The 12,065-nt window shown below is 47.9% G+C and overlaps 1 protein-coding gene across 3 annotated transcripts in view; it reads left to right on the forward strand.

Moving 5' to 3' along the window:
• Positions 1-12,065, forward strand: part of LOC125448834 (baculoviral IAP repeat-containing protein 1-like) — a 45,655-nt gene that overhangs the window by 13,621 nt on the left and 19,969 nt on the right. For 2 of the 3 annotated variants that reach the window (XM_048524410.2, XM_059642619.1), the window contains exons 2-6: positions 1,171-1,774; positions 2,601-2,700; positions 3,414-3,495; positions 4,180-4,258; positions 9,387-9,486. In XM_048524410.2, the coding sequence (XP_048380367.2) occupies positions 1,171-1,774; positions 2,601-2,700; positions 3,414-3,495; positions 4,180-4,258; positions 9,387-9,486 (965 nt within the window). The remainder of the gene's footprint in view (positions 1-1,170; positions 1,775-2,600; positions 2,701-3,413; positions 3,496-4,179; positions 4,259-9,386; positions 9,487-12,065) is intronic. The other variant, XM_048524411.2, reaches the window with a different exon arrangement.

Here is a 12,065-nt window from a genome sequence, read left to right on the forward strand (position 1 = left end):
TTTAAGATGAAGAGGGGAAAGATTTGCAAAGGAAACAAGGGACAGATTGCTTACACAGGGAGTGTGTGGAATGGACCTCCAGAGGAAGTGGTGAATATGGGTACGGTTGCAACATTTAAAAGACATTGCATAAAAACATGAATAAGAAAGGTTTGGAAGGATATGGGCCAAACACAGGCAAGCCGGATTTGTTTGGCTTGAGGAGATGGTTGGCATGGACTAGTTGGACCAAAGGGCCTGTTTCCATGCTATATGGTTCTATAAATGTGGTACCTTTCTCCTGAACCTTTTGTCTGGTTATTTGGCACGTGATAGCGTGACTTCCATCCTTTACTAGCGGAAGGTGAAGTGAAGAACATTGAAAGACAATAGAAAGCAGAGGGTGCAGTCCTAAAGGGGGTGCTGGAACCGGGGGACCTGTGCACAGATCGTCAAAAGTGGAAGGGCAGAGGGAGAGAACAGCTATTCAAACATACCGTGTCCTCAGCTTTAGTAATAGGGCCCAAGAGCAGCTCTGGGTGCTGCTTTAAAGGGGCGATGTGAACACGTCAGAGAGACCGAGGGAGTGCAGAAGTCACTGACAAGAATGGTTATAGGAATGAGGATAGATTGAAGAAGTTAGAAGCTGTTCTCATTAGAGAGAAGAAGGATGAGAGGGAGATCTGATGGAGGCTTTTGAAATCATGAGTAGGGGCTCGGTGTAGATATGGAGAAGCTGTTCCCACTCATAAAAGAATAAATGGTGCATGTATGGAATGAGCTGCCAGAGGAAGTGATGGAAGTATATGAACAGGAAAGGTTTAGGGATATATAAGCCAAATGCCGGCAAATGGGACTAGATTAAGTTGGGATATCTGGTCGACATGGGCGAGTTGGGCGAAAGGGTCAGTTTCCATACTGTGCATCTCTGTGACTCTATGAGAGGGGAAGGTGATGTGTGAATGAAGCAAGGGTGATGTGGGAGGTGACTGTGTACCCTAAGAGTGATTAGGGTCTGCCTGGCAACATGGTGGGTCATGATTCAGTTGAAGAGGGGGTCGGCTGGATGATTATCGGGGTAGAAATGGTGCGCAGGGGAAAACGAGGTTGACGTGGGTGGCGACACAGCCGCAGTGGGCTGAATGGCCTCATTCCGCGCCATGACTAACCCTCTGACTGGTTGACATCTAGACCATGGCGACGCAAGACCCTGCGCCCCCGACAGACGGCGCAGCGCAGGGCACCACGAACCCCGCCACCCACCACCGACAACTGGATGCCACTGAGCTCCAGTCCTCCGTGCCCTTGCTCAACTTCAACATGGCTGAATTTGTGGCTCAGATAGATGAGGACGATGACGCTTTTTGCCGGCAGAGGGAGAGGGGCTACAACCCTCGGATGAGGAGCGAACTGAGGAGGCTGAAGAGCTTCAAGAGTTACCCGTCGTTCTCCACCTGGAGTCCCGAGGACATGGCGGGTGCGGGATTTTACTACACGGGACGGAAGACCAGTGTGCAGTGCTTCTGCTGCGGGGGCATCTTCTGTAGCACGAGCATCACCAAGACACCCCGATTAGAGCATCAGCGGTTCGAGCCCGACTGTGGCTTCCTCAAGATGCTGGACGTTGGCGACATTCCCAAGTACGCCGTGCGGGTCCACCCGCCCGGGAAAGTGCCGCTCGGCCGGAGGCAGCAGCTTACGGAGGAGGGGTGCAGGCTGGAGAGCTTCCAGGGCTGGCCTTCCTACGCACGAACAGAGCCTGGTCTGTTGGCAGGAGCTGGGTTTTTCTACACAGGTAACCAGCCGCCCGGGAAAATCCGCGGAATCCGAGTCAGAGCGCGTGGCATCGGCCATTTGAATCGCATAACCCTCTATGCCAGTGTCTGTCCCTAATTGCCCCTCATGAAGGTGGGGCGTGGTAGAAAGCGGATTGGGGAAACACCTTCTTGAGCCCAGTTAAGTGAGTCCGTGGCATCATTTTAGAGAGTGGCTAAGAATGAGCCAATTGCTGTGGCTCTTGGAGTCTCATGTAGGCCCAGACCAGGCCAGGGAAGGTGACAGTCTGGCGGGGTATTGTTGATCCAGAGACTTGGCTTATATCTTGGCAACCTCAGTTCGAATCCCACCATGGCAGATAGTGGAATTTGGACTTGATGTTAAAAATCTGGAATTAAGAATCTAATGATGACCACGAATCCATTGTTGGAAAAAGCCATCTGGGTCACTAATGTCCTTTAGGGAAGGAAACTGCCATCCTTACCTGGTCTGGCCTACAGGTGATTCCAGACCCACAGCAATGTGGTTGGCTTTTAACTGCCCTCTGGACAACTAGGGACAGAGGGCAATAACTGCTGGCCTGGCATTCAATGAATTAAATTTCCCTCCTTGTTTCAGGTTTTTCATGTCACTCTAGCTCATGATTTTCCCAACCACAATCCAAGCTGAGCTCCAATAGTGGCACCCCATGGGGTGGAGGGGTTTTGTCGAGGGAGCTTTTGATGGGAGATGGATGATGACCCTCGGGAATGCGGGAGAGATCAGGGAAGGTTAGAGGAGACAGTCATGGAGAGGCAGAGTGAGGGGACCCAGCTGTGATGGTTCCCCATGTTCTCGTCCAACAGGTGTCAAGGACCAAGTGCAGTGCTTTTCTTGTGACGGCAGCTTAGCCAACTGGGAGGAAGGAGATGACCCATGGCAGGAGCACGCCAAGTGGTTCCCGCAGTAAGTGGACTCTTTCTTTTCCTTTCCTGTCCAAGCCACCGCGTTTTGCCAGAGCTCCTGCTTCACTGAAGGTATCCCCAATGAAGAGCAAGGTGCTATCCCCAATGAAGAGCAGAGCCTGGGGCTCTCAGCCCAAAGAGAAGAGCAGAGCTCTCTCAAATCGCACATAGACACAGCAGAGACTGGCCCCGGCTTTGGTGAACGTCAGGCCAACAGCTTCATGCACTGCCTGGACATGGGAATGTGAGCGTTGAGTGTGTTCCCTGGATATGGGAGTTTGAGGGTTGCATGTGTTCCCTAGACACGGGAGTGTGGGCATTGCATGTGTTCCCTGGACACGGGAGAGTGGGCATTGCATGTGTTCCCTGGACATGGGAATGTGAGGGTTGCATTTGTTCCCGGGAGATGGGAGTGTGAGACTTGCATGTGTTCCCTGGACATGGGAAAGCAAACGTCAAGCGTGTCCCCTTGACAAGGGAGAGTGAGCGTTGAATGTGCTACCTGGACATGGGAATGTGAGACTTGCATACATTCCCTGGGCACAGGACAGCGAGCGCAGTATGTTCCTTGGACACAGGAGAGTGTGTGTTCCCTGGGCAGTTGCTGGCTGTGCTACGGTCAGTGATGGCACTAGAGTGAAATTGCAGCTCAGGGACCGATGTGTAATCTCACAGCCTACTCCCATGGTCCAATGGCTCTGTTGTCTTTCCAAGGTGTGAGTATCTTCAAGGACAGAAATCCGAGGAGGAGAGGGACCAGTACTGCCGGAGCTATGTCGGATTTCATGGAGTCACGGTAAGCATTTCATCAAAGCACAGACGAGGCCTATCAGCTCAATGGTGTGAGCTCTGCCTAAATAAATCCTGGGATCTGGTCCTCTGGACTGGATGCTCCAATCTGTTTGGCATGGGACCCACAAGGAGACAGAACTGTCCATCTCCAGGCAGATGAGGCAGCATCGTTGGTCATACATGAAGCACATTTCATTCCTGGAGTCTGACACACGCTTTGACATGCGTGTAGCATGATGGGAGAGGCTGTGCCGCTCACACACTGTGTGGCTGACTAGAAATCTCTCCCGCTGTGCCCGATGGTGTGCACCAGACGAAGCCACAGGCTGGTGCCCTCCAACCGTTTGGATACTTCACAGGCACTCCTCCCTCGGGCACGGTGTGAGACTGCATCCCAGAGACCCCAGCTCAGAGGCGGGGGCACTACCCACAGTGGCTGCAAAGGACAGGGGTTCGGGGAGGCCATTCAGAGGAGCCCATCAATGCTGTCCCAGCCAGCGATCCCCAATCCCAGTGAACGAATTCCACCCCCTCCGCTGAACCCATTGGCCATCCCCTTGGGCCACATTCCCGCAGGAGCCAATTTGGGCAAAGTTCCAGCAGACAAAGGAGGAAATGCGGGACGTGTCCGAGCGTGAGGCGCGCCCCTTCTCCCGGATTTCCAAGGCCATTCGTTGTGTTTCCTCAGGCTGCCCACTTTCTGAGCTCCCCAGCCTCGGAGGACCTTTGCCCATCGCCATTGTCTCGAGGTGAGGGACCTGAATTACGTGAGTTGGCTTCAATTCCTTTGGGGTTTGGGGCAAGGGGGGAGTACAGTGGTTGATTAGGGGGCTCACTCACCCTCTGCAATCCAGAGGAAGGAGTGCCCTCTTTTTAAGGGTTGGGGGAGCTGGCAACAAAGGGGGCACTTGAGGGCATTATCCATCTGGACTCAAGATTCTGAGTTACCCATCCCCCTGCCAGCTGCACTTGGTCCCCTCATGGAATCACACTAAACAGAAGATACCCTTCAGCCCATTGAGTCTGTACACTCCAACCTACATTGGCCCCACTTTTCCGCACCTGCTTTGAATGCCATGACACCTCTAAAGGGAAAGGACGAATAGGCTGGGGCTGTTTCCCTTGAGGTATCCTTGGAGGATGAAGGGTGACCTTAAAGAGGTTTATAAAATCGTGAGGCGCATCGATAGGGTGAGTAGCCAATGTATTTTTTTCAGGATATGGGAGCCCCAAACTTAAGGTGAGAGGGGAAAGATTTAAAAGGGAGCTGAGGGGCAACTTTTTCACGCAGAGTGTGGCGTGCATGTGGAATGAGCTGCCAGAGGAAATGATGGAGTCTGGTACATTATAGCATTTAAAAGGAATCTGGGTGGGTCAATGTATAGGAAGGGTTTAGAGGGAGATAGGCCATATGCTGGCAAATAGGAGTAGATTAATTTAGGATATCCGGTCAGCATGGACAAGTTGCATCAAACGGTCTGTTTTCATGCTGTACAGCTCTAAGAACTCTCAAGTGTTTGTTTTAAAGATTTTGAGGTTTTCTGCTTTAACTACACCTGTGCCCGGGCCATTCCAATTCCCTACTCCCCCACTACTCTTTGGATGAGAAATAACTTTCTCAATGCACCCTGCGGCCTTTCACCTTAAAATTCTGCCCTCTGAGGATCACAGTTACCACAGGACGTGGCTAGGCCAGCATTTATTGCTCATTCCTAATTGCCCAGAGTCAGCCCCATTGCTGTAGGCCAGACCAGTTAAGGATGACAGATTCCCTTCCCTAGTGAACCAGTTGAGATTTTCCTGAAAGTCAACAATAGTTTCATGGTCATTAGCTTCTTAATTCCAGTCTTTTGTTTTAAAGAAAATCAGGATGCAAATTCCACCATCTTGGTGAGTGTGTTGTCTGAGGAAGGCCGAGTCTAGGGTGAGTTGGGGACTCTGTATTGCAAGGCAGAGGAGAGCAAATCTGCAGATCAAGCCCCGGGGCTGTGGACAAGAGAGAGTGAGTCTGCTGGCTGACGTTGGTGGAGGGGAGGAGTCAATTGGCAGAGGCCTAGGGGAGCATTTTGTCGTGTTTAAGAGAAATGGCTAGAAAGAGGAAGTCAGAGGCGTAAGTGGCCCTAAAGTAGGAGAAGTGAGTGTCTGTAAGAGGAAAGGGTGGGGCTTGGTGGAAGAGAAGCAAGTGGTTGCAAAGGGTTGGAAAAAAACAAACAAAGACAAGACTTATGCAAATAAAAATAGGGCCTTTGGGCCTCTGTAGAACAGACAGACCAACGGGTTCAGATACATAATTCTTCGAGGTTTGCATCACACATGGACAGGATGGTTAAGAAGGCATTTGACACACTTGCCTTCATTGCTCAGGTGTCGGAGTTGGGACATCATGTTGATGTTGTACAGAACGTTGGTGAGGCCTCTTCTGGAGCACCGTGTTCAGTTCTGCTCATGCTGTTAGAGGACAGATATGTTAAAACAGGAGACGGATCAGAAAAGATTTACTGGGATGTTGGTGGGGGCATGAAAGGTTATAAAAGTATATAAATGGAGGATGGATAGCTGGGGCTTTTTTCACTGGAGTGTAGAAGATCAAGAGATTGACCTTATAGAGGTTAATAAAATAATGAGGGGTATAGATAGGGTTAATGGTAGGTGCTGTTTCCTTAAGGTGAGGGATTTCAAGACAAGGGGGTGTATTCTTAAGGTGAAAGGAGAAAGATTTTAAAGAAGATAAGAGACACAAATATTTTACACAGAGAGTGGTTCATGTGTGGAATGAACTTCCTGTGGAAGTGCCGGATGCAGATACAATTATAACATTTCAAAGACATTTGGATAAGTACATGAATAAGAAATGTTGGAGGGATATGGACCAAGCACAGGCAGGTGGGACTAGTTTAGTTTTGAATTATGATGAGCATGGACTGGTTGGACCAAAGAGCCTGTTTCTGTGCTGCATGGCTTTTCGATACAATGACTGGAATAGTACTATTCAAAGGAATAACAATACAAAGGAATAGCACTAACTTGGAGTCAGGGAAAGCATTAAGGTATAGGTGATTAACTCCTCATAAATGCATGTACTTTATATAAAATGTACGTCAATTACTGACAAAAACTTTTGAGCTAACCTCTGAGTGTTGACCCACATCAATTTAAATATTGTGTTTTTAAAATGAGTTTTGTGCTTTCTGTGTTCTATAAGTTTACTGGCAGGCTGCTGACTGTTGAAGGTAAAGATTAATTATTTTAGTTCTCCTGTGAGTTGATAGATCAACATAAACAAAATAGATAATGTTAATCCATGACGGCATCTCATTTAATGCAGGAGTTAGTGAGAAAGAAAATGCAGCTGCTGAACATCAAAACATGGCTTTCAAAAGCCTCAAGAATAGTCTTTGAAAAAAATATAATTTCAGCATTGGCGTTCGGTAGAAAATTGAGCATAGCCTTCAAAAATCTCAAGGATAGCCCTTGAAAAAAATATAATTTTCAGTCTTGGCCTTCGGTAGAAAATTGAGCATAGCTTTCAAAAATCTCAAGGATAGTCCTTGAAAAAAATATAATTTTCAGCATTGGCGTTCAGTAGAAAATTGAGCATAGCCTTCAAAAATCTTAGGAATAGTCCTTGAAAAAATATAAATTTCAGCATGGGTGTTCGGTAGGAAATTGAGAGAAAAATTGTGCCCATGTTATCCTGTGCCAGATGATGAAGGTCTTACCAAACTGGAGGAAACTCAGGCAGTTATTCTGGATAATTCCAAACTGGGATTGCTAGGGAAACTCAGCGGGTCTGTGAGAAGAGTGCGGAATTAGTGTTTCAGGTCCAGGGACACTTCATCAGTACACTTGAGTTTCAGGTCACTGGACCTGAACTATTAACTCAGCTTTTTATGCGTAGGTGCTGGGTTTCTATGGCGATTTCTGGTTTTGTTTCAGATTTTCAGGGTCCGCAGTTCTTGGCTTTAATTTCTAACCCCTGCCGGGGTTGTGCTACATGTAATAATGATACCGAAGACGGGAAGTGACTTTATGCGTTATGCTCGCATCAAGTTAATCTATTTGCCATTTTAAAATAACTATCTATTATTGATAAAAGTGGTAAATTTTTGTTTGGCGTGTAATTTCTAAACTTGTGATTCATCTATCTTTCTTCTGATTTGGTTTGAGTTATTGTAGTCACGTGTAGCTAAGGACAGTGAAAAGTCTTGTTTTGCTAGCAGTGTAGGCAGATCATAGCAAACAAAGGCACTTAGACAGAGTGAGGCATACAAGGTTAAGGCTGCATGCGAGATGAGCTAGAGCAAGACCAATATTATTTGAAGTTAGAGAGTTCCATTCATCAGTCTAATAATGGCAGGGAAGAAGCTGTTTTTTAAACATTGTTATGTGTGTTCAATCTAAATTGTTCAAAGAAATTTAAGAAATGCTTAATTGAGTTCTGCGCCTCCAATATATTTAAAATGCTCGATTGCCATTGCTCTAAAGATATTGCAGTGGCCTAGTGGTATAATTGCAGGACTGTTAGACAGGGACCTAGGTAATATTCTGAGGACCCAAGTTTGAATCTTGCCACAGCAGATGGTGGAATTTAAATTCAATAAATGTCTTGGAATTCAGAATCTACTGTTGACCATTAAACCATTGTTGATTGTTGAAATAAAAACCCATCTGGCTTGCTAATGTCCTTCAGGGAAGGAAACTGGCATCTTTACCTGGTCCGGCCTACATGTGACTCCAGACCCACAGCAATGTGGTTGACTCTCGGCTACTAGGGATGGGCAATAAATTCTGACCGAGCCAACGGTACACATGTGGTCTCAATCCGGACAATTCTTAGCTCTTGGCCATGGGATGAGGCTGGGGTTGGGCCTCTCAACCCCGCTCCTTTACCTGACACAGCTTGTCCACTTCTCTCCCACCTATCCGCGCCCCCCCACCTCACTGACTAATCCCCACCAATGCCTACCTGCACTCAACCTATCGCCATCCCACCTACCTTCCCCAGCCACACCCCTCCTGTCTCTGTTTATTTCACTGCTCCCTTGCCCCTCCCCATTTCAGAAGAAGGGCCCCAACCCGAAACGTCAACTTTCCTGCTCGCCTGATGCTGCCTGACCTGCTGCATTCCTCCAGTTCCACACCGTGTGTTGCCTCTGACTCTAACACCTGCAGTTCTCATTCTTTATCTCTTACTGGTCTCCCTGTCTTCACCGTGTGACTAGAGCCGGGCCTGGGCCGGGGTTGGAATATTTCCACAACTGGCCACCAGGGCGCAGCACCAGCCCGACTGAGCTGGCAGGAGCTGGATTTTTCTCCCAAGGTCAGTCAGTCCGAGCTGGTTGGCGTGAGCGGGCATCGTCATTGAAGCTTAGAGCCAAAAGTAGTGAGGGGCAGTGGAAGAAGAGAAAAGGTTGCATTTCTGTAGCACCTTCCGGGATGCCCTGAGGCGCAGAGCAACTGATCAGCGACCGTCCTAGTAGGGGTGGGGGGGGGATTGCACAGCAAAACCCCACAAGCAGCCATGTGATTGCGACCCAGTTGGCTCTTACTGTGGGATAAATGTCAACCCGAGGCAGCAGGGTGGATGTATGGGGAGACCTGAACCCAGTCCAAGCACCCACCATGGCCCCACAAGCCCTGCCTCCTCCCAGTCTTCCTGCATCTCTTCTCTGTCTCCGACAGATCTGTGCAGCGTTTGGTCAGCTTCCTGATCTTGGCTGAAATTCCCCATGGTGGCGCTGACCATTCTGTACCCGTCCTAGCCCCAAGGAGGGGCTGGCACATGGAGGGGTGGGCAAAACAGTATGTGCCAAGCCCGGTGGGCATTAGCATCATTTATGCAGGGAACAGGGCACCATCTTAGCATGCTCTCTCTCTCTCTCTATACGTCTCCAGGTCTGGGTGACTGCGTTCAGTGTTTCTGCTGTGGAGTTCAATTATCGGGATGGGTGGAAAAGGATAATGCTTGGACAGAGCACCGGAGACGCTCATCTAAGTAAGGAGAAATATGCTTATTCGTACCACCACCAGGGAGAGCTCTTCACCCACACATGCACACAGAGACAATTCCAGCTTTCAGACAGAGCAATCCTTTACTCGGCTATTAACACCCACTCTGGAACCAATGTTTTCCTTGCACAGGTGACATCAGTTCGAGGGCGACACTCACCACAATGGGCCAACGACCTCAGCTTACGCTAGAAGACTGTCTGTGATCTCACGCTCAGAAAAAGAGAGACTTGTTTTTTAAAGTGCAAATGGTGTCCACAGTTATCATTCCATTTTCTCAATCAACCTGCTCCGAACTGTAATGACACACCCTTGGAGCTAGGCGGAACTCGAACCACTGTGCCACCAATAAATGTTCTAAATATTTTCTTCTTTTCTTTCCCCACTGCACTACAGATGGGGCCCCAAATCTGCTTTTTATGTAACTATTTTTCCCTAATCGACCTATTCAGAGATGTTATTACACACTTTTGCTGCAACTGGAATTCAGACGTGGGGACACTAACACTGTGCCACCAACCTTCCCAATAAGTGGGCTCGATAGTTTCATTTTTTCCTCGACGAGGCTGCAAGAGGGCCCCCAGGTCTGCTGGATCTTTTTCTCTTCACAATTTTTATAATCCATTTGTTGAGAGATGGTCTGGCGGTATTATTGCGGGGCTGTTAATCCAGACACTCAGCTAATGTCTTGGGGACCTGGGTGCGAATCCTGCCATGGCAGATGGAGGAATTTGAATTCAAGAAATATCTGGGATTAAGAGTCTAATGATGAAACCCAATGGATCAATGGTGTCCTTTAGGGAAGGAAACTGCCATCTAGACCTGGTGTGGCCTACATGTGACTCCAGACTGTCAGCGATGTGGTTGACTCTTAACTGCCCTGGGCAATTAGGGATAGGCAATAAATGCCTAGCCAGTGACATCCTCATCCTGTGAATGAATAAAGGTTAAAAAAAACAATGTTGCCTGCCCTCTGGAGCTGGTCGGGCTTGAACTCAGACCTCCTGGCTCAGAGATTGGTGCACTATCACTGTGCCACAACAGGGGCCCAGCTTTTGACAAGAAACTAAATTTTAGGATGCAACTTGAAAGCTGTTATTTGCAACGACAATTGGAACAGAATCACTGCTGTCCAAAATGTTCTGTCCATTTGTCCCTCATTATGATTGAGGTGCTCATCACAGAAGCTGCAGCGTATTGGTTTTGAACAGGACTTTTTAAGGATGTAAGAGAGTCACAGAGTAAAAGAATCGTACAGCATGGAAACATACCCTTAAGTCTAACCAGACAATGCCAAAAATAATCCCAAACTAAACTAGTCCAGCTCCCTTCAAACCTTCCCTATTCATGTATTCTCCAAGTGTCTTTTAAACATTTTAACTATGCCCATGTCCACCACTTCCTCAAGAAATTCATTTCATACATGAACCAACCTCCCTGCAAAGAATTTGCCCCTCATGTCTTTTTAAAATCTTTCTCCTCTCATCTTAAAAATGTGTCCCTGGTCTTGAAATCCCCCACCCTAGGACAAAAGCCTACCATTCACCCTATCTACACTCCTCGTGATTTTATAAACCTGTCTCAGATCACTTCTTAACCTCCTATACTCCAGTGAAAAATGTCCCAGCCTTTCTTTACAACTCAAACTTTCCATACCCGGCAGCATCCTGGTCAATCTCCTCTGAACCCTTTCCAGCTTAATAATATTCCTTTCTATAATAGAGTGACCAGAACTGGACATAATCCTTCAGAAGATGCTTCATCAATGTCCTGTACAACCCAATGTTCACTGTGTCACTCTCTCCACAGATGCTGCCAGACCCTGCTGAGTTTCCCCAGCAATTTCTCTCAGTGTTTCACATTTCTGAGTTCATATTTATCATAATTCCCTTGATTGATGTGTTGAAGATTTGGGTTCAAATCCCAACACTGCCGATGTTGGCAATTTGAATTCAGTGAAACCTCAGTTTAAAGCTGAGCCCACTTGTGACCACTGATAGTCTCATACAGCAAGGAAAGAGACCCTTAGTCCCAACTCATCCATGCCGACCAGGTTTCCCAAACTGATTTAGTCCCATTTGCCATATTTCTAAACCCTTTTTGTCCACGTACCTGCCCAAATGTCTTTCCAATGTTGTAACTGCACCTTTGTTGTAAAAATCCCATCTGGTTCAGTATTGCTCCTTAGGTAGGGAGATCTGCCAAACTTGCTGGGTCTGGGCCTACACGTGACTCCAGACCCCACAACCAATTTGATTGTCTCTTGTCAATTGGCGAGGGCAATGGCCACATCTCAGCTCTTAATTTGATAAAGATACCCTGAAGCGATTGGACGAGTGATGGGGCTGGGAGATGTTCACCTCCAGGCGGGTAGTCTAAAATAGGAAAGCAGGGGTGGAGTTTCAGAGGAAGGGGGCTGTGCGTTGAAGATGGAGATGAGGAGTAATTTCTTCCCTTGCCGGGGGGGAGTGGGGGGGGAGTGGTGATCACTGTTGGAATTCCTTAGAGAGCAGTGGAGGATTGGTAATCAAAAGTACCCAAGCCAGTGATTCTGATCCACAGGTG

Source organism: Stegostoma tigrinum, chromosome 45 (assembly GCF_030684315.1).
Source record: "Stegostoma tigrinum isolate sSteTig4 chromosome 45, sSteTig4.hap1, whole genome shotgun sequence".
NCBI classification, from domain to species: domain Eukaryota; kingdom Metazoa; phylum Chordata; class Chondrichthyes; order Orectolobiformes; family Stegostomatidae; genus Stegostoma; species Stegostoma tigrinum.